Here is a 26,404-nt window from a genome sequence, read left to right as displayed (position 1 = left end):
TACAAGTCTTCTTATTTTAAAAATTTAGTATAAGCCAGTATTTCTCCCTATTGAAGATCTACCATTTTAAATTAAAACAGTGAATATCCTCAGCCCATCAAGCCAAATAAAGCTTAAAACCTGACAAGCAAGCATCCCACATAAAATCACAAAATTACATTTACATACTAAAAGCTAAACCTACTGTGCCTCTCAAGATAACTAAAGCACAGCCTAATTAGCATCTTTTATAACTGACTGCCTCAAACCCAGGAAAGTCTTTATTTTAAAATCCATTTTGGAGGCAACATGAAAGTTATGTTACCAACACACACATGGGGATGGAGTACAAGTGGCCTAGTTCCTAGCAGAAAACTCAGAACAAATGACTATTGCAAATATTAGTACATTCAGAGTAGATTTTGCAGCATGTCAGGAGGCTCACTACCCAGAGCGAGCAGTGTCAAATGCTCTGCAGTTTACAGAATGTCTCTCATACCTTACTATACTACCATAAACAATTACTTTTTTAATTTTCAAATCTTTTTGGTTTGAGATTAAAAATTAAAAATACATACATACATAACAGGATCCATGTAACAAAGCATTTTTAGAGCTGTCATAAGAAATTTCATCTTGAACCTCCAAAAGTTGAGTGAAAAGTTTTGCATTATTTCTGAAAGCCATTGCCCTGAGAGTTTCAGATGTAAAATAAGGTCTTTTAGGAAGTAGTTTCACCATTAAGATCTTGTGAAATCTATTGACATTAAGCAGGTTGCAATCAAATGCCATGCAACTACATAACTGTGAGATCATTCTCCTTAAGTTAATGCTCTCACACCACAGGTGAAGCATAGTAGAAAAATAATCTAACTTATGATTTTGACATTTTTCAAATGCTTGTTTCAGTTTAAATTCAGTTACTCAAATGCTCAATAAGGCAAGAAGATCACAGCATCTACAGAGCAGATTCCCCTAATAATAATGTAAACCAAAACAAATGTTCAGTTGTGACATCTATTTGGGTAGGATGTCTAGCCCTAATGTACCAGCTGCAATGACAGGATGATCAGCAAACCTCTAACTAGACACCCATGCTGTGAGCAGCCATCTGTCTGCGTCACTAGCTGAGAACTAAAGTAGTGATACAGGCAAAGACTCCTATGTTCCTGTTGCCTCATCTCTTGAGATGCTCAAGCAGTCAGAGCATAAACATTCCAGGCTGAAACAGATCAGGTGCCTGCCAGGAGCAGGAAGTAATTCTGTAGTAAAACAGGTCCCCTGCCCTAAGGCCATAGGTCTGCAACTAAAACATGAAATAAAACTGTGCAAAAGTACATCTATAAAACATTGCTGTCTGGAGAGGCTCACATGCTTCAAAGTCTCTATACCAGTCTCAGAGCCCCAAGAATAACTGACTTCTAAACTCTCTGCTTGCCCCAAGAGTTGATAAAGGGAAAAATCTGCAAGAGGAGAAGCATCAGTGTGTAACTGCTCTTTACAAGTGCAATCAACCACCACACATCTTGTTGATCAGCTAGTGAATGCCGTGCCAGTTCACCCTTGGCTCTGAGAGGGAGAGCACTCCTGCCACTGACATTTGACAATATTTTCTCATGTTGTTGGTCAGCTCATCTCAGGAACAGATTTATGGCAAATAAACAAAATGCCCATAAATGTTTAATGACAAAGCTGAGGGGAACACAAACACCTTGTTTACTGTAGGACACATCTGTTGTCACAGCTGCTGACGATGATTGAATATAACTGAGGTAAGAAATTTATTAGTATATGCCAAATGGTGACCTGCACTGAGACCAACTCCTGGAACTACTTGGAATAGTCAGCAATAGCAGGATATTTCTCATTTATTAATGCCACAGTAAAAGGCTATGTTATTCCTGTGACTTTCTTTTTTTCAAATGTTTACCAGTCTAATGTAAAACAAAGACCTTTTGCAATGGGCAACATCCTTCCTTTCTTCCTGGCCTTAATATTTCAAAGACTCTCAAGCACACCATCTATCTGTGGCAGACCTATGACTGAGGAATGGAAAGAACAATATGGGGAATGCAATTTCAGTTCCTGAGGACAACTCTTTAATCATTATGTTCCTTCCAGTTCATGGAACAACACATGACACTACACCAAGAAGATGATGGGAATAAATTAAAAATACGTAACCGGAGAGGTAGGTTATCTTGCCCTATCTTGCCCATTGTTCTGACTACAAACCTTCCTGCCCTTTGAACTTAAGCATTATTATAAAAAAGAAGTCTTGAAATGCTCTCATCTTCCAAAAAAATAGTAAAAAATACTATATACAAAGCAAAAAAGTCTCAACTGCAACTGAAAAACATTTCTTGTTAATTTTAAATAAAAGTTTACATGTCAGGAGCAAAAGAGATGATTCAAAAGGAAATGTATATGTATTACATAGGGAACACTGCTAATGGAACAAATTATATCCATTCCATATGATTATTCTTATATTTAGTTTGATGCAAATCCTGAAAAACATGCAGAATTACAAAGGGCAGACACTAGAATTAGCAAGCTAATTAATACAACTTACACTATTGAACAGCTATTGTAAAATGCTTTGTTTGCCTGAATTAAAAGGTAACACTATATCCAATTGGTCAAGGAAAAGGCAAGACTGCCAGAACTTAAAGTAGAAGTACAACTGAAATCAGTATATAAAAAATGTTACAAATATAAATCTCACTTTATTAACATAATTTACTCTCTCATAATAAGAACTTCATTATAATTAGGCTGAAAAAGTATATCACCAATCTTAAAGAATTTGGAACTGGTCAAATAAGGAAGTTAAAATACTTAAAAGCATACCAGAAGAGGCTTCCAGTCTTTCTAATCTGCTGATTAACCAATCAAGAGATCCCGAAAATTGAGCACAGTTTTTACGATTTCCTCGAATCAGAGCCGCTATTGGGAAAAGAGAGAGAGAGAAATTAAATCACAGTTATGAGTCCATTTAAATTTAAATAATTCCCGTCTTCTGTTGCCCGAAAGGATCCAGTAAAATAGATTCTTAATCTTCAATTATTGATGTATAAATTTAAATAATGTAAGCGACTTTTAGAATTCAGCATAAGAAATACCTTTGATATCAATATGACCTTTAAGGAATTTGAATTATTTTGGCTTTACGATCATCTCAATAACCCCTGCAAAATGCTCTACATGAGGAAGCCAGTAGTGACAGCACAGAATTCATCTGCTACTACAGAAACAAGTTGCTGTAAAACAGTGTTCTTGTAATGACAGAAAACATTGGAAAAGCAGAGTGTGAAGCCAGCAACGTAGGTGATGAATGCAAATTATTTTCTACTGATGCAGTACATTTGTTCAAGAATAATAGGAACCAAAACAAGATAGATGTCCAGGAACTGTTTGCCATACTTTTGACAAGGTTGTAGGGAGGAAGTAAGTGTTTTGAATCTGTTTCACCCTCCTGCTTTAAGCTGAAGTAGACTGAATCCATGCACTGACTTGGTGGGTATAACTGAACTGGGATCTTCCTGAACACTGCAGGCACCCACAAGCTTGCCCTGTCCTGGATTACGTGCATCTGCAGGTATGTGCATACACACGAGCTCTCAGAGAAGCATCTGCTCTACCCCAAAAAAGGACTGAAACACAAACATTTCTGTTTGACGTGTGGAACATCACAAACCCATTTTCTTAGGATTGTTTTCCAGTGCTGCCAACAAATTATTTCAATCTGAAATTTCTGTGATTTTTTCCAGCAACAGAGACTGTTGGTCCTGCTAAGAGGCAACAGCCTCTTAAAATCTATGTTTTGTTGTTGCACAAATTCAGTGTATTATATTGCAACTATGTTTTTATGCTGCTTTATTTATAAAAGGTAAAACTTAGAGACATCTGACATAAATATGACATGAAACTATCCTCAAAGAGGAAGAGAAATGTTGGACCTAACAGCAAACAAGCCACTGCACTGACAGTTTTGTAAACTGGCAGTTTCCTCATCAGTTTTCTGATGAGGAAAACCAAAGCCTAACAACAAACCGAAGAAACAAAAACCGTTTTCTTGCTGAATTATATAATAAAAAATATATACTCTGAAATCTTACACTTTCAGTTAATCATGACCACAGTTATTTGAAAATACTTGAGAATCATAACAGGGAGAATACCTTGTTTTAAAACACACAGACTAGAACTAAGGAACACCCGTTTCTGAAAGTGACTTTTTTTATTGGTTATAGGCAAGCCACACAATCTCACTGTGATTCAGGTAGGAACATAAAATGAAGGCAGTAACAGTTCAATGTTTAACACATCACTAAATTTAACTTCATTAAGAGTAATGAGACAGAGATGGTTTCATAAATGCTGCTCAGCACAAATTTGTGAAAGGTTAGTATTCATTGGTTAAAGCATGCATTAAATGAGGCAAACAGATACTTAAAATGAAAAGAAAAAATAACATCCCAAAGTTGCTTTTCTTATTGCCTACTATTCTGAACAAGACCAGCATTCGGTTTTAAAGAAATAAAAACCATGATGTGGTCTGTCAGACATTAAAGTCACATCACTGCATATACTACTGCACATTATTTCGTAATGCAAAAGGATCTAATACAAGTTCACAGTGAATGTATGTATTTTGTAATAGAGAAGGGACAGATGCTTTAGTAGATATATGTCAATTATTTCAAATTGAAAGACAGTAGACTTAGATTGAATGTAAGGAAGGATCTTTTTGCAATTGGGGTGGCTGGACTAGATGATCTTTAAAGGTCTCTTGTGATCCAAACCATTTTAAGATTATATGATTTTCATATGTGGTAGTATTCACTCTCAATGTCTCTAAATGCCTTAATTCTCATCACAGTGAAATAAAACACAATGTCAATGACATGACAAAAGACATGAATTCTGGCATCACAGTCTACTTTTATTATGTGCAGACTCAAAAAACAAAGTACTGTTTGCTGAAGCAAGACTGAGCAAGCAACATCCATTTGTCATCCACATAATTACTGTACAGATCCAGCATTATTCAGAACAGAGCAATGTACAAATTCATCACAGCCAGATCAAAGCCAGGCTTCCTAAGCATGAGCTGCCAGAAGATAATGCAGTTAGAGAAGTAACATCAGAGGGCAGGAGGGGCATAGAGACTGGGAAGTCAACAAAGCTTGTGTGTTCTCATCACTACAATTCCACAGAAGCAATCCTTTGTACAAAACAAGCAGACTCTTCAGAAGGAATTTTCTAGCCTTGCCAGTTGGAAATCAAGCCCCTACTTCCTCCAGTCTGCACTGTGCTTAATGTAACAAGAGATAAACGAAACTGTAACAAAAAATTCAACTCTACCCTACATCTACGAATAACCAAACCACAGAATTTTATACTCCATCATCTACCATCTGCACCCCAAAAGTTTGTCATTTGATTTCATGGTGATGTTAACTCTCTGGACCTAGTCTGGATACTTTTAAATGCTTATAACTCCTGACATAACTTCTTTAATGTATTGTTAATACATCAAATAACTGCAAATGCAAAAATTGCTTGCTTAATTTTTATTCTAAATTTCTACACAGTGGAAAATCTTCTGTACTAAAACAGTTTTGTACTTCTTTATTCTTCATTCTTCACTATTTTGAGCTAAAACTATCCAAGTAATCTATAATATGTCTTACCCAGTAATTCATACAAAGAATTTAGAATAGACTTCCATGCTTCTCCAGCTTCCTTCCCAGCTACATCTGCAAAGTGAGCTGCACTGCTGTATACATTCAAGCGATCAATACATTCAAGAACAAGGTTGATCATACCCTGAAAATGAAAAAGCTCATATCGTCAGAGGGAAAAAGAAGTATTTTTAGATGCAAACACAAAAGATTTTCAGAAATCTAAGAAAACAAAACATGAAAGACAGGATATGCAAAACACAAAAATATTTATGTGAAGTCAAACAAGCAATCCCAGTGGAAAATTTTCCTTCATTGTGGTAATAAACATCTGCCATTTAGGATGGTTAAATTAAAAAAAAAATAAACAGTATTCATTACATAATTTTAGGCACGTTTCTATTCTGGAGGATGTTTAGGCATCTGACAAAGTAGAGCAACTACTATTACCAGAGATAATATTAAAAACATATATTACAGATAATATTAAACAAAATTCTTAAAGAATGCTTATTAAACCATAACATCCTTCTACATCAAGAATTAAACTCTAACAGAAAAACACATAAGGAGAAAATTATGGTTAGAATTCAAGGCACAAGGTCATCTAATTTTATTAGAACGGGAAAAAGAAGTTCGTAAATGTTTTCTTTCAAATATACAGGAAAAACAGCAGATCTAGAGAGATTGAGAATGTAGCAAATAGTTTGACTCTTATAGGATTAAAAAAAAACCCACTGCAAGCACAATCCATATTAAATATCAACACTACAGATATTGTGAAAGAATACTTGCAGACAACAGAGTGGAAAATCAGGAATAAAACTGAGAGAAGTACCTCTTCTTGGAAGAGGTTCTGGCGATTCTTCAGTGCTCGGAGCCTGTTTTGTTTGTTTTCATGTTCCAAATGTTCATCAGGGGGGTGAAAGTAGCCAATCAAGTCCTGAAGGCTCAAACTGACTGACTCGATAGGCAAATCGGTGGTGGAAGACTTTACTTTCTTGCTGAGAGAATCAAGGCCCCTGCAAGAAGATGCAAAGTCTCCTCAGAATTGAAAATTAATTTACTTTATTGTTCCAACTCTTTATTTATTTAAAAGCAAAGTTTGTTTAGATGCCAAAGCTCATTTTCTGACAGCAACTTGTCAAAAATTCTTTATATCTGCCCATTCTCCATTTAACAATCTACCCCTCCCATCCCAACCAAATACTGAAAGCATGAAAAATGTTATTTCTCTTAAATTTTTTTCAATCCAAAAAACACATTTTAATGTTCTACCTACAGATGTTGTAGTTGCAGAGGCAGAGCAAAATATGAAGAGAAGTTATTGTAAACCAGCACAAAGCATCATGAAGCTGGGATGGACAGAAGTTAAAGAGACCAGTCCTGCAGTGCTGAGGAGGGTCCAGATTGCCCATAGAGGCTCCGAAACACATCTCTAACCTGTTCTTAAGCCTTTTTCAGTGTGGGAAGATGCAGCACTTCCACACACTCTGTCTCAGCACTCCATTAGCTTTTTTGTTTCCCTGATACCCAATTCAAGCTTGGCCTTGCTGAAGTCTGTGAAGATCCTCTCTTAAAAGTAGAGGGCTGACTGTTCTCATGCATGTTGCACCTGCCCCTTGCTCAGCTGAATCCCTTTGCAAATAATGCAAAGTTTCAAAAGGATAGCTACAAAAGTCATCTTTAAAGCTTAATTTTTATTGTGAACATGTTATATAAAGTGCAATTCTTCTGCTGACTTTGTGAGAAAGAACTGGAGCATACACTTAAAAGAATACTTTTCGTCCTCTTCAATTCAGCTTTTTCTTTTTGGAGTAACATCCTGCCAAAACTAAACTGCTAAACACTACCTTGGACTCTCTGTGCACTCCACAAAAATCTCCACTGTAATTTAGCAATACCTTGATTTGTGAAACCTTATCATTAAATTGCCTTTCTCTGTCTTTATCTTTTATGGCATTCTTAGAAGCTTCTATGAAGGTGTATCTACAAAGTGACCTAGGGCTTACATTTCTTTTGTATTTTAAATGTCATACAGTAGACAGTTCTGCTGACAGGTGATTTTTTCCGGTTTTTTTTTTAACTACCCAGTTACATGTTTTTCAACAAATTCACATGTCTGTGTCTTTGCTGTGCCCTGATTTAGGACATGGTTGCTGCAGGTCACCATCTCCCACACTGTTTTTTCTTGCGACAAATGGGTTCTTATGAAATTCTTATCATTACATACAATCTTACTGCTAATCATTCTTTTTCTAATGCAAGCTACATTGATGAAAAGCACTTTCATCAATTACTGAAATCACAAGCGTTTGAGAATTAGCATTTTATCAGCATTATTTAGTAATGGGAAGATAAATGCAAATTGCATATATCTGACAGGATTTTTAATGGCTAATTACTATAAAATACAACACAACGTTTTTTATATTTTGAAATATTAAAGAAACAAGTAGCATTAAAAGGGAACAAATAAGCAAAGTGTAATGTGAGGGTAGAAAGAAGGTATAATTTTTAAGAAAAGCTTCTTCTTGAGACTATGAATTTCTTCAGTATATTTGTGGTATTTACAGATCTGTAGTTTTACAATTATCTCCCTCTTCCAGGTTTTTCAAGGAGGACCATCTTTAAAAACCGTACTTAGAAAAGAAAAAGCTAAATAATGCACCACATGACTTAAAGCAAATTTTGGAAAGGAAAAATCTCTTTTATTGTTTGTTTGCATTTTCAGTATGTTTATGCATTTAAATCAAGATTAAACAATAAACTAATGTTAGAAGACAGAGAAAAGAAACTGACTAATATCTCTCAAGGCACTTACCTGCTGATAACACAAAGAATTGATATAATGTCCGATTTGAGAAACACTGATCTATTTTTTACTGAAGGATAAATTGTTCCCTGTTGTATTAAGAGAGCCTTTGAATAAAATAGAAAAAAAAAGAAAAGTGATGAAAAGATCATTTTAAAAGCACACCTTATGAACCTGTTGAAAAGGAAGACTGTACTACGGATGACACGTGCTGTACGGGATTCTTCATTCTGAGATCTGGACAGTGTTAAACCATCATCCATGTGCCCTTCATGGTGCATTATTGCCTGAAAACAAAAACAAGAAGCAGTCACTGCAAAATGAGACATTAAATAAGAAGTCCAAAAACTCACATAGGAAGGCAGGCTAGGAAATGATGAAGCCACATACAAAAATAACAATTTTATTAAAAGCAGATAATTCCATGGTTTAGTTTTTCATGTCCAAGGATGCACCTGTACTGAGCCAGCAGGTTCAGTGCCATAATAATCCCAAACCTACAGCTTTTGTAAACAACATGCTTTATTTAAAAAAAAAAAAAATTAAAAATCTAAGGGGTGTTTGATTACACTTTTTTTATCAACATTAAAAACACATCCCTTATAGAGCAGCAAATCCCTAAAGCAGAAAAGGTCACAACAGGTATTCTTTACTGGCCCTCATTTCTATGGGTGTTACTGGCCTTTTCTGACTATGCTTTGAGTCATTTCCAGTAACTTAATAGTTTTTCATGTCTAGTTATCACGGCTCTGAAGGTATTCAATCCAATCCATATAAATATTTTAAACCTCTGCTCTAACTTTATAGTTCTGGTATCTAAAACAGTCATGGAAAACACTATAGTGTTAATTTCCAAAAGAATCTTTTCCCTACTTTATGAGGCTGAGCTAGCATTCTGCTTGGTTGTGATTATCCTATAAAGAAAGAAATCTCTCAGGACTCAATACTTGAACATTCCAGCCCAAAAGGTAATACACTTACAGCGTGGAAATAAATACTTTGAACTAAAAGCCTCTTCAATCCAAACTACATTGAAGAAAGGAATCTTAGAATATTCTATAGGTTGTTACTAATATTTCAGTATTTATGAATTAATGTCTACAGGTTATTACATGCACTTTGTCTGGCCTTCGGTTTGAGAATTCAGTATACCACTTAATTTTTCAATATGTGACTGAAAAAAACCCAGTCTTTCAACTCACAAGCATGCTGAGGCATGCTTAAAATATTTGAAATCCAGAAATTAGCTGGTTCACATAGCTCCCTTCATTTCCCACCACCCAGCCCAACCCACCCTATCTGACTGTGAGTGAATGAAATGCATTCCTATTTACAGTCTTACCTTTCGCTGCAGAGAACCCATTCTTACAGACTTTGCATCAGCAGACTGGTACGTGAGCCATAAGCCTGTATCTACATGTTGTATGAAGCATATTGAATCCCCATACTTTATTTCAGGTGCTCCCATTCCATCCACCTCTTTTCTTGTCCCTATGTCCAGCTTTTCCTGGTGAAGAAAAATATGTATACACAACCAATAATCAACATGTTAATATTTGCCTAAAACATTAAATATTAGGAAATTGTCCAGAAACGACCTAAAAGAATATTTGAGAATATAAGAGCTTACAAAACAACCCCAGATACATTGACTCCCCTAGCTGAACCAGGCAATAACCTCCACAAAAGTTTTTTTAGGCATTTGGGGCTTTTTTTCCAGCCTGGAAAAGACAAGCTCCATCCAATGGTCCCTGGGAGATGGCCTTTAACCTGTCTCCGCCCAACAATGGGCTCAGTACTTCCTGAAAAAAGCAATCCATTTCTGCATGATTGGCCTGCAAACTAATAATGGCATGAGAGGATGTCATTCCAGCTGGTGTCCTGTAGAGACAGCAGTTGTTTCAGGAGAGGAAATGTAGCATCCCAAAAAATACTAGAGTTTGTGGTTCTAATTTGAGGTGTTTCCCCAATACCAAGCTCTCCTAAGTACAAACTACTTCTGAGCAGACTTGTATGGACAAACAGCCCATGCATCCTGCTTCACGGCAGATCATCCATCTAATCTCTCTAAAAACATATGGTTCAACTGATTGATATACCTATGGCTGTACATTCAGTATGCAACATGACCCCCTTAACCAACTACAGCTTCAACATTCTGTGCTTCTGATCAGCAGGAGATGGCAAGCATCTTCCTGCAGCTACTCAGAGTAATGTTACAAAGAGTGAGACAAAAACTTCTTGTTCTACCAGTCTACAACCAAGGTTAGAAGAATGACTACTTCATACACATGTGCCCTGACACTGTGGGAAGACAGCTTCACAGTAAAAGATGACAAAGATTGGGGTTTTTACATGAACAATCTCTAATTTATTAAAGGGTTTTTAAAGCATTTTTTAAGGGAAATGTCCTGCAACTAGATTTTCAGCCTACAATCATGAATGTATTTTGAAGCATTTGAAAAAAAAAAGTACAACAGTACAGAGGTGAAATTCTTGTGATTACTTTTCGTAACATGTTCAGATACAATATATTCATCAATTTAGCTTGTTTTCTTATGGTTTCTGGATACAGTTGTTAATTTCACTGCCTTGTAAATGACTTTCAGCACTTCTTAAGTGCTGAAATTCGTATTAAAATTTTGTTCATTGATACATGGTAATAACTGATTTATTAATAATCTGATGCCAATTACAGAGTTATTGTGTGCCTCTGCTTCATTATTAACCTATTATTTTGCTCATATGATTTTTCTAAATGTTGTATTCAATTCTTTCATAATACAGGATAAAATAAATTAGATCCTGATTTCAAGCTCCAGTTTTTTGAATTCTCTTTATAACTAGAAGATACTGTGAATACATACTGTGCTTCTACATTGTAAGATTTTCTTTTTTTCTGGTCCCACAATTAATTTCTTAAGATGCGAATACAAGAATTCACAAATTTTCTCATAAAGCACTGTAAATAAGACAAAGGATTATTAATTTAAAGTATTTTTGCATTCTTTTTTAAAAATATACTGGCTGTAACAGAAAGTAAAAGGGTTTGATATTGAAATCTTCATTCCAATTAGAATTAGGTGTACTTGGCATAAAAAGTACAGTGCCAACAATTTGTCGAACAAGATCTCTGTTCTCACTGATGTAAGTATACTAACAGCTCTGTGTGTAGGTTTAAAGCCCAGATTGAAATCAACCCCATTAAAGTGAGCTCTGTCCTACAAAATAAATATAGTAGCCACGAAAGCTACCATAATGTAAAAGCTGGACTACATATAGGAGAGAAACCGAAGACTAGAGGATGGTGTGGGGGCAGCAGGCATTACACCATTCATCTGGGAGCTTCAAGACATTGAGCTTTTTGTAGTAGTGAATAGGAACCACAAATTATTTATAAAGGGGAAGATTTGAATGGAGTGCTGGGTTCATATCAGTAAACAGCAGGTAGTTGAGAAAGTACATATAATGAACCAATCTCATTATCTACTGTAATATAGTTCATCAGTGAAAATTATGATCTGAAAAACATCAGAAATCACCATGTCACTAATTAATAATGGTACATTGACACAGAAATTATATGATGCATTTTTCCAGCCACATTCTTACTATATATGTAACCTGTCATTACTGAACCATCAGGTAATTCTTCCTACAGCAATTTTATGAAGAAAACCTTCAGTTTTATTTGTAGTCTAGACCCATTCTCAGATGATTAGCCTTGTCTAAACAAGGATCAAAAATCTTCATTTATTATACTGGAACAAATGGCAACAAGTGGTCTTTGCAACAGTCTGTAAACCAACTCAGTAATGTAAAACAAGAATGCATTGGAAATGAACAGGATTATTGAGCAATAGGTCAGATTTTTGATTATTGAACAAAAGGCACAGAAGGATGTGCTCCTTATAAACAGCGTTTATTCCACGCCTACAAAAACACAAGCCAATCTTCCCACTTCTGTTGTGGGCTGAATGAACGAAATCTTTTAAAAATCGTTTCATTCTAATGCTGAAAAATTATTCTGTGAAGCCTCACCTTAAACATTATTTCAGTCTAATTTAACTCCTCACAACATTCCAAAAATGAATTTCCTTGATTAAGGCTTGTCGCTTCAACTTTTTCTCTTGTCATCTGACCTGACTCATACTCTCTGTGGCACACTTTCGGGACTGATATTTTAAGACCTCACCAACTGCGAGAAGCTAATTTATGGCTGCTTTTAAAGCAACATTAATATAATTTCTATAAAATTTTAGAAGAAAGAAGAAGAAAGAAAAAGCTGAAGACAAAAATACAAGCCATAAAATTTTATTAAAATTTATGTATTTCTGTCCACTGGAAAAGACTAAGGACAGGAAAAGCAGACTTGGTACAGAATGTATAAACATTTCTAAATTGCTAAAATTACCTTATTTCAGTGGAATAGTGATATTAAAACAATGGTTTTTTACCAAAAAGAATCAGTATGGAGCAAATGAAAGAGGAAAAAAAAAATCCACAAAACTTTATCTCTACAAACACAAGTCTATTAAAAGAGCTGTATGTTTGAGAAATAAATTCTAGATATCTGTGGACATCCTGTGCTGAGTGAAGCAAAACTGCTAGAAAGAAAAAAAAAAAGAATTTTCTGAACTTCAGATGCTTGAAACACTAATATATTTTGCATTTAATGATAATTATTAGAGTAATATATGATAACCAGAGCACAGAGGCTGGTCACCACAAAGAAAAATGAAGTGACTGTTAGCTCCTCAGAAAAATCCTTATCTTCTGAGTGCTGTTTGGCAACAGTTTGTGGTATTTTCAAGCTTTCACAAAAAAACTAAAACAAACAAACAAACAACAAAAAAAGACACTTTAGCGTTCTAGTTCTCTTCTGGGCTATTTTTTAAATGAATTACTGGCAAGCTAATATGTTTGAGATGATGAGCCCTTGCAAATAATAAGATATAAAAAATAAATGTTGAGCTTGTATATTTACATGTGAATCTTCAGGTTTACAAGTGATACATTTTCAGTACTATCTCTACAAACATGAAAGCTGCTTTTCATATAGAAATTGAAGTTATTATCTACTCAAATGCTTAAAGGAACTGATCCTTTAACATTTTCCTCTCCCTTATTTGTTTTTGCCTATTTAGAGCTAAGTTGCTATTGTGCAACAAGTGGGAGCTTCACAATTCTTCCCAGTTCTTTCCAGCTACCGCAAGGAAGAATTATGATTGTGGCAAAAAAAAGGATGAAATTTCTATCAGAAAGAGTAGCCACTTGAAATACTCACAGGTATTAATGCACTGTACTCAATAAAGAAGATTAGGGGCTCCCTCTTATCCATGAATAATTTTTTTGGGTGCTAAGTACATGCAACAACATAAGTGAAAGTTTGGATGGTTTGTCCAAACATACTTAGAGGAAAAGAGACCCTAAATCTACCTACCTTCTCTACAGAAGCCTTTCTAGAACACCTATAATTTGAAATCTTTTTTTTGACACTCTTTCCCAGAGAGGGAAAGCATCTAAAAGTTTTATTGCCAGTAGCCTAATAAAGTGAAACATGACACTCCTATAAGAAGTCCAAAGCAGGAAAGTGAATCACAGAATTGGTTAGGTTGGAAGGGACCACAGTGGGTCATCTGATCCAAGTTCCCTGCTCAAGCAGGGTCATTCTAGAGCACATGGCACAGGATTGCATCCACTCGATTCATCCTCAGCAAACCATATACTCCTCCCCTGTGTCATTTCTATAATTCCCTCCAAATAAGTCATTTGTTAATGTTGATATCCACAACAGTTACATCACATATGATCTTCCAGACGTCCAATTCCTTTGAAAATCCATATTTAAACATCAGTAAGATTATATTCATCACATACTGATTAGCTTATATACCCATCTTAAAATTCTCTCGTTACTTCAAAAATTGATTACCATAAGAGGTTTCCACCTGCCCCAAAGCCTTTTGTCTCTGCTCTGCTCAGCATAGGATAGGTTTGACCACTAACAACAAAATAAATGTTACTCTTTCATTTTGAGCATGGTAGAACAAAACCATTTCAAAATACAAAATCTCAAAATAATTCCAAATGAGACTTCCAAATTCAGGGTGAAAAAAAGAATAAAAAGAAGAAACTTCAAATACAACATCACCTAGTCTTCAAAATACACGTGCATATTTTACATAGAAAGTAGAGACAAACCACCTTATCCGTATCAACAAGAGACATTCTTTATTGCTAAAAATTCTTGCCTTCAAGTATTTTTTGCACCAAATAAACCATGTAAAAGTAGAGCACAGTATATTGTTCCACTCTTTTTGGAGCAATCCCTGCTGATAACCCATCTTGAAAATCAGTGAATGAATTGTTCTATCCCTCTTGCTTTCAGGTGTTGAAATCTATACTAGCTGCAACAGAAAATCCCCAATATGGTTGTACTGAATTGTCCTAAAATATTTAAGTATTTCTATGACTTTTCTAATTGGTTTCAGAATGAACAATTGTCTGGCTCTCAAAACAATCATCTGAACTACAGTCTTTGTTATCAAGGTGCAAAAATCCATATACCTGCTTTGGGTATCTAATATTTTCTTATCTTCCCAAGCAGGCAAATAATTTAAAAACATATATAAATTAAATGGTACAGAGAACTTATTGAGTAATTCTCTTTACTGGTACTTTGTATTTTAAAAGATAGTTTTTTACAACAACAAAATTGTTGGAAAATTTTCAGACCCCATGCTACAGGTGAAAAGTATAAGAAATAAAGGCTATTTAAGAATTTATCATAGTATTATTTTTAACTCTTTACCCACTACAAAAATACTGGTTTAAACTCAAAATGCTTATTGAAGCTATCAAAATGAAAAGTAAAACTCTGGTAACTTCAGATTAGACTACAGTAAAGTATCTGGAGAGAGAAATCCTGAATTTCCAATTTAATTTCAGTAACTCACGATATTATAAATTTTTTCTATGTCAGCCAACAGATATATGCAGTGAAGCAGCAGAGAAGTTAATCAGAAGAACAAATTAGAAATGAGTATACTGCTCAAAAGTGGGCAAGCAGTACAAAAAACCCCAACCCAGCTAATAAAACAACAACAAAAAAGCAACAAATTAACAAGAAAAAAAAAAAATCCAAACCCACAAACATCCAGCCAGGTAGGAATACACAGAGAAAGTATGATAAAAGAAGCTTTCTAGTTACTGCTTATAGTGCATTTTGGAATTTTTTTAATCAGTGAAAATTAGAAGGCTCCAATACTTAATGCAATCACAACAAACAGAAAATATCTAACCTTGCTTTCTAAAGAGATTGGAATTATTACTACTACTATTAATGCTGCACTGATTCCATACCTTGGAAGACCGAAAACAGAATGCTGTCGATTTTACATCTGCCTTCTCTTTGTCTGTGAGAAGAAGACTCTTGTCATCCAGGAGACTTAAATATTTTCCTGTTGTGATATGCCTTAGTCGGAATGGCTGTCCCCATCTAATGTGGCTGCCACTCCACCTAAGAGAGTCCATAAAAAAACATTCATTAAAAAAAATAATGTTTTAACTACCGGCAAAAATATTTTAAAGTAAAATATATTGCCAACTAGTTGCTAAAAAACACAAAATTCACACATTGGATTATCAGCAAGAAAGTGGCTACTTTGTGGTTATCCCCTACAAAACCATTCTAATAAATAATCTTAAGGTCTTCCTTTGCACAAGCTGCCTTTGTTCAGACTGAATTCCTCTTGAGAGAAGGTACAGATCGCCTACAGAAAAGAAGGCTTATGCTGTACACAAAGAGTTTAGATCTGCCAGTTCCCTCTCCAACATTTAATCTAGCAGCAGCTGTGATTCTTCACTCTCCCAGAGTCCTCATATTTTAGCAGTCAGCAGATTTTAAGCACACTTTAAATGCTGTGCAAAAATAAAATGGCTAAAATAACAAATAAATAGAAACCCTCCTAAAATAAATATGAAAACTTATTAATCAAAAAATGGCCCAGATTCTTCTTATTCTATAGAAGAAAGAAAGGCAAAGCTTATCTAAGCTCCCCAAAAATTACTCAACTTAAAATACAGGTCACAGGTTTGAACTTCTTGCCCTAAACTGAAAATTCAGCCCTGCTGTTCTTCCTGCTTAATTCCTGAAGATAAATTTGTGTAGGGGTTACTAAGGAGTATATATTTCACAAAGGCTTTTCAGCTTGGCAAACTGTCACAACTAGGATATTTTCCTAGTCTTCATAAAACTTTCTTCAGCTTTATGTCTTCAAAAGTTTGCAATTCAGATATATGTGAATGCTGCATTTTGGAGAGGAAATAATGTATTTTTTCTGTGCTTGCAAAATGCCGGTCATAGTTGAGTTATGATATACTGCCAAGGTTCTGCTGTGCTTCCACAAATACTAGAAATCCTCTATGCTTACTGTGGCTTTAAAGAGCTTAAAATTATTGACATGTTCACATAATATCAATGAAATGTACAAATGTATCCTTATGAACTTAACCTTCTTATAAACTTAGTCCCGTATCAGAATTTTGTATTACTGCATGTTCTCACTTGCCTTTAAGGTAATTCTAGATACAGCATTTAAAAACATAACAAGTTTTTATGTATATGTTTTTGTATGTATTCATGTGGAATCACTTTGTATGTATTCATGTGTAAATCACTTAAGATAGCACTTATACAGATTTAAGTCATTTTCATTTTCCCTGACACACAGATGTAGCAGGTCAAAGCACTTGCCTATTCCACTTGTTTAAATGTGTCTTCTTAAGAGTTGGCCAAACTGGATACAAAATATGCAAAACCAATTCAGCAGACATTTTCAAAGCACAGTTTTTAAAATGCTTCTGGTTTGTAACAGGATTTATTACACTTCAGTGATCAAACTTCTAAACCCTTTTAGTCATTGGTTTTAAAGAGGACAGAAGAATAAAAAGGTTTTCGCCCTCAACTATTTTCTTTTGTAATCTAAAGAGTCTCTTCTGTTTAAGTTGAGGGAGCTTTGGGGTAGAAGGAAATATGGAAGCTTTCTATCTTAGAAATACATTTATCTTCTTCTGTCTTCTGCCCAGCAAAGTCCATATACTCCTCAAAAGGACATCTGAGTCCAGTGCTCTAGCGTAACTTCTGTTTCTCTAGTCAGTAAAATGTCAGGTCATGAATCTCAGCTATTGTGTTGCCAAGTCTGGCAAAATCCATCAGTTCTGCACCTTTCATACCACAGATCATGCTGGGGAGCTGCCTTTTCTCTCGTCTGATTCAATTTTCTCTAGGACCCAATAGCTACACACCATAAGAAAAAAAAGTAGCATAACTGAGCCATGCTCCTAGTTCATGCCTGCAGGATAGGAAAAATAACAATTCATGTGCACTTACAAGAAAAGCCTTTCGAGCAGAATGTATCTTGTGAAGCCATTTTTGACTACTAAAAATATTTTTTTGCAATGTGAGAACATGAACTCTGTACCCTTTTGGGTAAGAAAGCAATGCTGAGCAATATTATTTGGTGTCCTGTGGCAGGGCATCCCAAGGGCATCTGTACATGTAGACTGCCCAGGCAATTTTTATGAGAGTTCTCCACCAATGAACAGAGCTGAGAAAAAAATTATTCCTTTAGAAACTTGTAAAATTCGCATAGCATTATATCTGCAGTCATTCTGGGAAGGACTACAACTGATTGAGTACTTCAGGCATGCATACACAAAGCTACAAATTGGAGCATTTGCATGAATAGTAATGGACTGCAATTCAGCACTAAATGTATAAAGCAATTAGAATATCATACAGGAAAATAGGTTTGTGAGGGACATGTAGGAGAGAGTGTTATTCTTGGGGTTTTATTTAGTTCTTTTTTCCTGGTAAGAAAATTATGTTTTTTAAAAAGAAAGATTACCACTCTCTTTGTTACAATTGTTTTGACAGTTCTTGCAATTTCTTTCAGTCATATATGTTCAAGTGTTTACCTTCAAAATTTGTATACAATGCCTGTCAAAGTGATATATATGATGGTCATAACAGAAACCTGTCATTTCTTGGATCCCCATGTTGCTCCACTACTGCTTATTAGGAAAGTAAATGCCATGGGGAAAACAAGAATCCAGAGCTCCTTCCACAGTTTCATTGTTGTTGTCACTGTCTCAAGGTCTATTTTAGTCCAAAGGAAAAATCTCACTGCCCTATCACTGACATTTAATGTCATCCTATTAATAAAATGCACACAGAGAAAACAGCATCATTGGAGTGCAACCTTTTCATAAGCTGCTCTGATTTAATCTCTGAAAAGCAATCATTTATTCATCACTAGAAACTTTATCACAAGCACATATTGTAATATGATTTAAATGCAATTTTACACTGCAATTACCTTAACAAACAAGGCACAATTCCTTACTATTACTCCAACACTTCCAATAATGCATGATAGAATTTTTCTGTAAATTTTTTATTTTAAAGTCTTCCAAATGGCTTAAACAAGCTGGAGGAGGAGTGTCACATGTCATTTTTTTTAAGGAAACCGGTTCTGGTTTTGTCATTTATGTACTAAAAATGTAAATTATGAATTCACTGACAGCTATAACAACTTCAAAAACCAATAAAAACACACACCCTCTCTATAAGAACTTGTTTAATATTTAATGAAAGTCATATAAAGCATTTTTAAGGATTATTTTATTTTTACTTGTCTAGATTTATAATTATCATTTTGATTTTATAAGATCACTCTTACTGTACAAAAAGTGTCCTGCCAAATGTCCTTTTTCTGAGATAGATTTTACTTACGCAACTCTTAGAGTCTCTAGTCGCCAAAGGGAACGAGCATGAATGGACACAGCACCGCCTTCATAATGGACAGTTCTGGAAACCAAGCAATGGCACAGACTAAATGTTCAGCATAATTCATCATCATATGTGTTTGTTCATTTAACCACATCTCTCATTTTAAGATTGTCAACAAGATTATTGCATTTGTCAGATCCAAAGGTTATTAGATTCAAAACCCACTCTTGTCAATTAAACCTTCAGACTTAGTTATTTAAATTTTGTTTTAATTGTCCTTAGCATCCATTATTGTGACATTCATACTAACAAGGTTTATACAGCATTTGATTAGATATTTTTCTTAGTGTTTTAAGGATAAAGAATCCAGAGGGAAAAACAGTATCAATAGCCTGATAATTACAGTATTTCTAGAGTCTAACAAAAACCAAATACCAAACAATGATGAAGATTTGTGATCACTGCATGTATCTCCCAGGAAAGGTAGTGTTTTATCAGAACTTATACTATTAAAGTAACTGCAACCTATTACACAGAATTTTGAAAACGAACCTATTTAGCACTTTATTTTAATAGCGTAACACCCAAGCTACCACAACAGCCACACCGACAGAGTCTTCACACATCCCAGATGTTAACAGCTTCCTATTTAAAAGTTTTTATATGTAATGACCTCTCTAATTCCTGCACATAACCAGAAATCTAAGCATCTCTAGAAAACAGTCAATTAAGCCTAAAAAAGATAGTGAGTTTTTTCTCCATTATTCTACACACAGGTAAGTGATCTATACTGGATGCACAAAATGGTTAAGATTTACGGTCACCAAAAGGCCTGAGCAGATAACCCTGCTTTACTTCAAAGTAAACACTAAGGAAAGTTAGCATTGCCATTCTAAATTTAAGGAGCTATTCTTTGGATTGTGCCCTGCCTGTGCCTGTGTTTCTGCCCTATGACACTGACAGAATTTAACAGCCTAGACCTTTCCCTTGGGAAAATAAAAGAAAGAGTCATTTTTGCAAAGGAGTGCTGTCATTATGCTTATCAGATCAAGCATGTCAGGGAGCACTACCAAACAATGGCCTAGTTTTATAGATCCTGGAAGAGCTGATGGACTAAATAAATGTTGTGAACTTCACTCAGGATCAGGCAACACCAAAAATAGCCAGCGGCATAACTTTAGGAAACATTAATAATGAAATTGTAGGCATTCCCCATTCTTTTGAGGACTACAATTTTGGAATCAAGTACATACTACTCACTAGGCTTTAGCTTTCAAAGTCCTCCTGTGGATATAATACAAAAGGACTGAATGCTTAGCACAGACGAAAACCTAGCATTGAAAGAAGTAGTTCAAAACCAAAAGAAATAGAGTTAGAATATACTTTTCAGTACTGTTAAACATACATGAAAATAGATGTGCTAAAATTCATCTTGGAATGTAGTAAAAAGTATTATGGAAATAAATACTTCTAGACATTGCAAAAGAATGAAGACAAATCATACAAGAGAAAAAACTAGTCCAAACACAAAATAAGTACATCTCACTGCAATTACAGAATCAGAAACACTGAACATTCATGACCCAGGTATAAATAAAAACTCTGGCACATGTTCCATGTAGCAAGAAGTTATAGGTGGATATATAAATATGTACAATATTCACCCTCTGACCTTATATCCACTATTTTCTCCAAGTATTATCTCAGCCATTTGCTGCAATGGTTGTGGTGCTAGGAGCAGCTGGCAGGTATTAGCAAGTCTCTCATTTCCCTCTCACAGAAGGAAATGAAATTCAAAGGCAAACTTATTTTTTATTGAAATTTACCTTTATTAGTACAGTAAAATGCAACCACTAAACAACCTTGAACTCAGCTATTTCTCTGTTCAGATACTCTCTCTGCACTTCAGGTGTTTGTTCAAACTCTTCTTCTGCAGCTAACAGACCAAGACTGGATTTAGGTTGTAACATCTCAAGAATAACAGATCAGATGTCACCCTGGTTGGTTGGTTTGGGAGTGGGAGGATGTGGGTTATTTGTTTGGGCAGCTTGGGTGGGGGTTGTCGGTTTTTTTCAAAGTTGAAATATTCTGATTACATCTTGGCTTATTTCACTATGAACCTCACTCACAAAAATGCATTTAGAATCCTTGCACTTGCATTCTGTATAATATAAAATGAAATTTTATCAGCAGTTTACAAGGCATTAATTATATGAAGAATCAGGCTGAAGCAAAGTTTTAAATCTGTAAGAACGTTTCATTCTTAACTGGTACCTTTTTATTTTTCAGGGATGAAGCTGTCTCTCACAATGGAAGCCCAAAAGGTGTCACAGTTTCTCAGTTTGCTTATTCTTTTGAAGATAGTTTTTGTTTACACATAGCTGTTAGGTCAGTGTAACATTAAACACCTAAAAAGCCTCCCATCTTAAAATAATGGCTTCTCATAGGTGAAGCAGTTTACTTTTATGCGACTGTCTACCCATTATTTTCTTTCTCTGTTCCTTACAAGGGGAACTATCAGTCTTAGAATGGTCATGAAAGATGAGAAAATGGGAAAGAGAAGAAATCCTAAATGAAAACATATGACTTGTTTACCAAAGGAAATAAAAAGGATTCTAGGATTTTCTCTTAGTTCCATATGAATGACCAGGTACAGCAGCAACAGAGGGAGTAAAGGCTAAAAGACAGTTAGAGAACTTTAAGGACAAAAGTAAAAAAGGCAGAAGCAAAGCCGCAGCAGAAGAATAAGTGACAGCAGTCTGGAGGGGGACTGAAAGAGAGCTGGTGACTGGAGGCTAGGGATCAAGCATCCCTACAGGGAAACAAAAGGAGAAGCCTGAAGACTGGAGTAAAGGATGGAGCAGCAAGACTTTGTACAAACACGAAAGGAGATACATGCTACAACAAAATAAGTTAGCGCAAAGCATTAGAATAGGGTGTAAGCTCTTGTGTTTTTAACTAGATGCTGTCTTTGCTACAGAAAAGATGATAAAGAAAAGGTGGCTTTGAATAAAAGATTTCTTTAAAGAAGGGCAAATCACTTTGCCTTTACCATAACAGCATGCATGCTGAACACATTGTCCCAGAGCAGATGAATAAGTTCATAACCCAGACCATCTCAAAAGTTTTTATGCTAAGGAATTGAAAGTTCATTTTTAGCTCTTTTCATTAAAATAAATGTAGTAAACTGCTCTGAGATTGCTCAAACCAACTTCCTTAGTACTTGCTCTATATATCATTATTTGATAGGATGCACCTCATTTCTTTTTATATACTTCTGATGACAGTTCAGTGCTGAAAAGGAAGGATGATTTATAACGTTTGAATCCTTCTTGAAGCTGACACTAGTAAGTCATATCAGGTACTGGTACTGCCAAATGAAAAATTGCTTTGAATGACATGAAATAAGCACAAAAATTCTCTGACTATCAAAGAGTTACTACAGATTTACATTGACAGGACAAAAAAACAATTGAGTCCAAGGTGCAAAGAAGAGGCACATTACTTGCCAAACAGTAGAGAAAAACCTCCACATTACAAAAACTAATTATGAAATTATAAGTAATGTAAGTGTATAAGGAAAATACAAACAACAGCAGAAAAAGAGAGGACAAGAAGCTACAATGAGTGTTAGTCTTCCTCAAAGCTTGGAATACCTTGTATCTTCAGAGCCATACCCACAACATTAATTTGTGACTTTTTTTTCTATTTTTTCCAAATCATTTTATCCATGTATTCTACATTTATGTATTAAGGATATTAACCACTTTTATTTCAAAATAAAATATCTATAAGTAATTCAGAATCTTTGAGACTGGTCAGTTAATCTTTATTATAAAACTTCATGTAGTTAATTTTTTTTTTTTTTTTTTTTTTTTTTTTTTTTTTTTTTTTTTTTTTTGCGTAATGAAGTAATTTTTTGGTCTGACATATGACTGTAAGTTACATTTAAAACACCATCCTTTTCCTGACTATGTCGTTCATCTATTTAATTCCTCTTAATCCAAAGTAGAGCTGGGACTGGCGACCGCATTTGCCTCCCTGCATCCGTGCAGCACCAGGGACAGCGCCACGGCCGCGGCGGGACCAGCTCCTGCTCTCCCCGGCTCACTCGCAGTGCTCTTCTCCAGCTTTCCAAGAAGGGATGCAGAGGGAAAGCGACAGTAAACATCAAAAAGAAAGCTCCATATCTGAACCTATCATCTTGAATTCCAATAATGAATTAATTACACAGGTTTAAAATTGAGTACCACGTGTCAACCCCCCTGGAGAACCATTATTGAATTTATATTCTTATTAAAGTATTGTTCAGCAGAGAGAGGGCAATCATTTCACTGAAGTTCACTGACTACAAATGGGAATTAAATGAGGTTAAAATAAATTACATTAAATAACAGTGTTTCGATACTGCTGAAGTAGTCTTGGTTGAAGAACCTGCAAATCCTAAATTCCACAGCAAGAAAATAATGGAACAAATTTCAGTATCTTAGAATGACTCAGGCCACCATAAAAGAACAAACAGTGTACCTGGATCACACACAAATTAATAAATCCAAATAACATGTCAAAGTTCGAGTGAAAGAAAATTTTCCACTCCTCTCAATGACAGACAAGGCTGGTTTTAGTTTGAAAAATCAGTCACTAAAGAGCTCTATGTATGTTTTCAAAATAATTTTTAAAAGCACAGCCATCACTATTCAAGGCTCAAGGGTTGTTTTGGGTGCAGGGGAAAGGTTATTGACTCATGCTGATTGAAAACTTCCTGAGTTCACATTTCAGTCATAAATCATTCTCCACACATGCCAGATCCCAAACTTTCTGAGGTACAAGAGACCTCATTAGTTCATAATGCCATAACAAAATGTGTCAGAGAATGGCATGGAAAATAGAAAAGGAGCTGTTATTGGCTAAGTCATACTGATTTTGACCATCACTTTAAAAACCTGTCCATCCCTGAGAGTAACACTAAGTGTTAGGTGTAATTTACAAAAGCCTTAATATAATATGTTTCACCCAAAGTCTCAAAGGCAGGAATGGTAAAACTGCTTCTGAAACTAGGCTACATTTGTCCATTCCCTCATGAAGGCCTGTTCTGAATGGATGGTTTGAGAAATTGGAGTCTGCTCCAGCCCAAACAATACTTTGAAAAGCCAGGAGCACTTTTCTCTCTGTCACAGGTAATTGCTTTCCATAATGATATACTTCTGAAGGGTCCAAATTGCACTGCAGTCATCACTTTAAAACACATATTGGAAATCAAAATGCAAATTAGTTGCAATGGGAACACTCATAGTTCCTTTCTAGACTGGGAACTATGAATATCAGAGCCCTACTACTGTGAAGTATTTAAGTTCTAAAAGAATATGACAGATGGTGGTATAATAAAGAGCAAGCCCCACAACCCAATCAAAAAACAAAAACCCACCAAGGAATTTTGATTACATATTTCTACTGCTATCTGCCATTAGCTTTTTGGGGGACTTCTAAGGAAAAAAAAACCACAGGAAAAAAACAAAAACAAAAAACCAACCAAACAAACAAACAAAACCTCCAAACCAAACAAAAAACCAAAAAAACAACCATAAAAAAAATCCCCTCAACACAAGAGAGCAATCCAAAACTCTACAGTCATGCCTGTACTAATAACCAGCTGACATTTCTACAGGAAACTAAAAATAACACACATAATACAATGTCAATAATGTAAAACAAGTCCACTTAATTGAATTGCAAAAAGAAAGGGGGGGAGAGGACTGTTGACTGATTCAATTGTGATAAACTTATTATGAACGTTTTTTGTTTTTTTTTTTTTTAATTCAGAGAGTGAACCAATGGAAAACAACTTCACAGAAGCACTTTAATGTATACATGCTCTAAATACCAACTCCCACCATAATTAGAATACATTTATTCATTCCTTTGATATTATAAATTCAAAAGTGAATACTCTATACTATAATTACCAAATAACAGGTTTAAGAAAAAAAAAGTGTCACAATTTCAACAGGAAAAGATGTCAAAGGAAACTAAAGACCATTTCAAGGTACCTGTAATACAAAAAGTGATTTAAATCTTCTGCTGGATAATCATATATAACCCTCCACCCTAAAAAAAGAAAGAAGTATTAAAAATTATTTAAAAATTTCTCCTGGAGGGAGAAACTGGAGGGGAAAGGGTAGAAAAGAAGACTATTCAATCCTTTACTTAAATTAAAAAACATACATAAATCAAGGAATCCATGGTGGGTTTGCCTCATTCCTACTGACAAACTGCTTATATCGGCCCATACGATGGGATCAGATCACAAACCATGTGGACAGACACTGAAGGAAAAGGAGTCAAGGTAAATATGGATTCACAGCTACTGTGCTGTTGCAGAAGTTTGCCCCAGCTTTGAAGACAGATGGAAATCAAAGTAACCACCGTAAGAACACCAAACTGATAAAACTATGCTTTCTCTTATCTGTCTATACCTCTATCTATTTTTTAATCTACCTGGAAATGCTTCTGAAATTTGACTTAAAGAGCCACTCTGCTAATTTAGGTCTAGCTTGCTAGAGATAACTAAAGCACTTTGAAGAGTAAAAACACAGTTTAAGGATTCTATGCATAAGGCTTAAAGCAGCTGCCTTTAACCAGCAACATACCTAACTAGAATATGCAGTAAATTATATTTAATTCAGTGAAATTGCACATACTTGACCTTTTGTTGGTTCCTTTTTTCTTCTTTATCTGGGTCAGTGAGTGAAGACTACCAGGGTATCTTTCACCCCGCCTGTGGCATTTTAAAAATAATACCACTATATTCCTCTACTGCAGTATCAAGTGAGCCAACATATTACCACAAACCTCTCCACTTGTGCTGCTTCCAATTAGAACGTTTTTTGATTACAAAGAAAACTTAATCAAGCAACTTCACAGAGGATCTACTTGAAACTGCTTCCTAAGGAAAAGTTAAGTTTCTGACTTGACAGCAAAGTCCCTCTTCCACAATTTAATGAATCCACCCTACCCTCTAGAGATCACAGTACCACAATATAAGGGCCACATGGAGGGACACAGAAGCTTAACATTTATGCAAGGAAACACAGCGCAGACTCAGAAAAAAATTGAGATGCAGAAAAT

At 35.2% G+C, this 26,404-nt stretch overlaps 1 protein-coding gene across 1 annotated transcript in view; it reads right to left on the bottom strand.

Moving 5' to 3' along the window:
- Positions 1 to 26,404, bottom strand: part of RYR2 (ryanodine receptor 2) — a gene marked incomplete at both ends in the record, with an annotated part of 390,473 nt that overhangs the window by 183,934 nt on the left and 180,135 nt on the right. Inside the window, 7 exons of the mRNA XM_082276741.1 lie at positions 2,833 to 2,928; positions 5,679 to 5,814; positions 6,508 to 6,691; positions 8,650 to 8,771; positions 9,827 to 9,991; positions 15,850 to 16,006; positions 19,283 to 19,357. Coding sequence (XP_082132867.1) covers positions 2,833 to 2,928; positions 5,679 to 5,814; positions 6,508 to 6,691; positions 8,650 to 8,771; positions 9,827 to 9,991; positions 15,850 to 16,006; positions 19,283 to 19,357 — 935 coding nt within the window. The remainder of the gene's footprint in view (positions 1 to 2,832; positions 2,929 to 5,678; positions 5,815 to 6,507; positions 6,692 to 8,649; positions 8,772 to 9,826; positions 9,992 to 15,849; positions 16,007 to 19,282; positions 19,358 to 26,404) is intronic.

The sequence above is a fragment of the Coloeus monedula genome, assembly GCF_965178545.1.
Source record: "Coloeus monedula genome assembly, chromosome: 2".
NCBI lineage: Eukaryota > Metazoa > Chordata > Aves > Passeriformes > Corvidae > Coloeus > Coloeus monedula.
The sequence above is the reverse complement of the archived record's forward strand: the minus strand, read 5'-3'. Positions and strand labels throughout refer to the sequence as shown.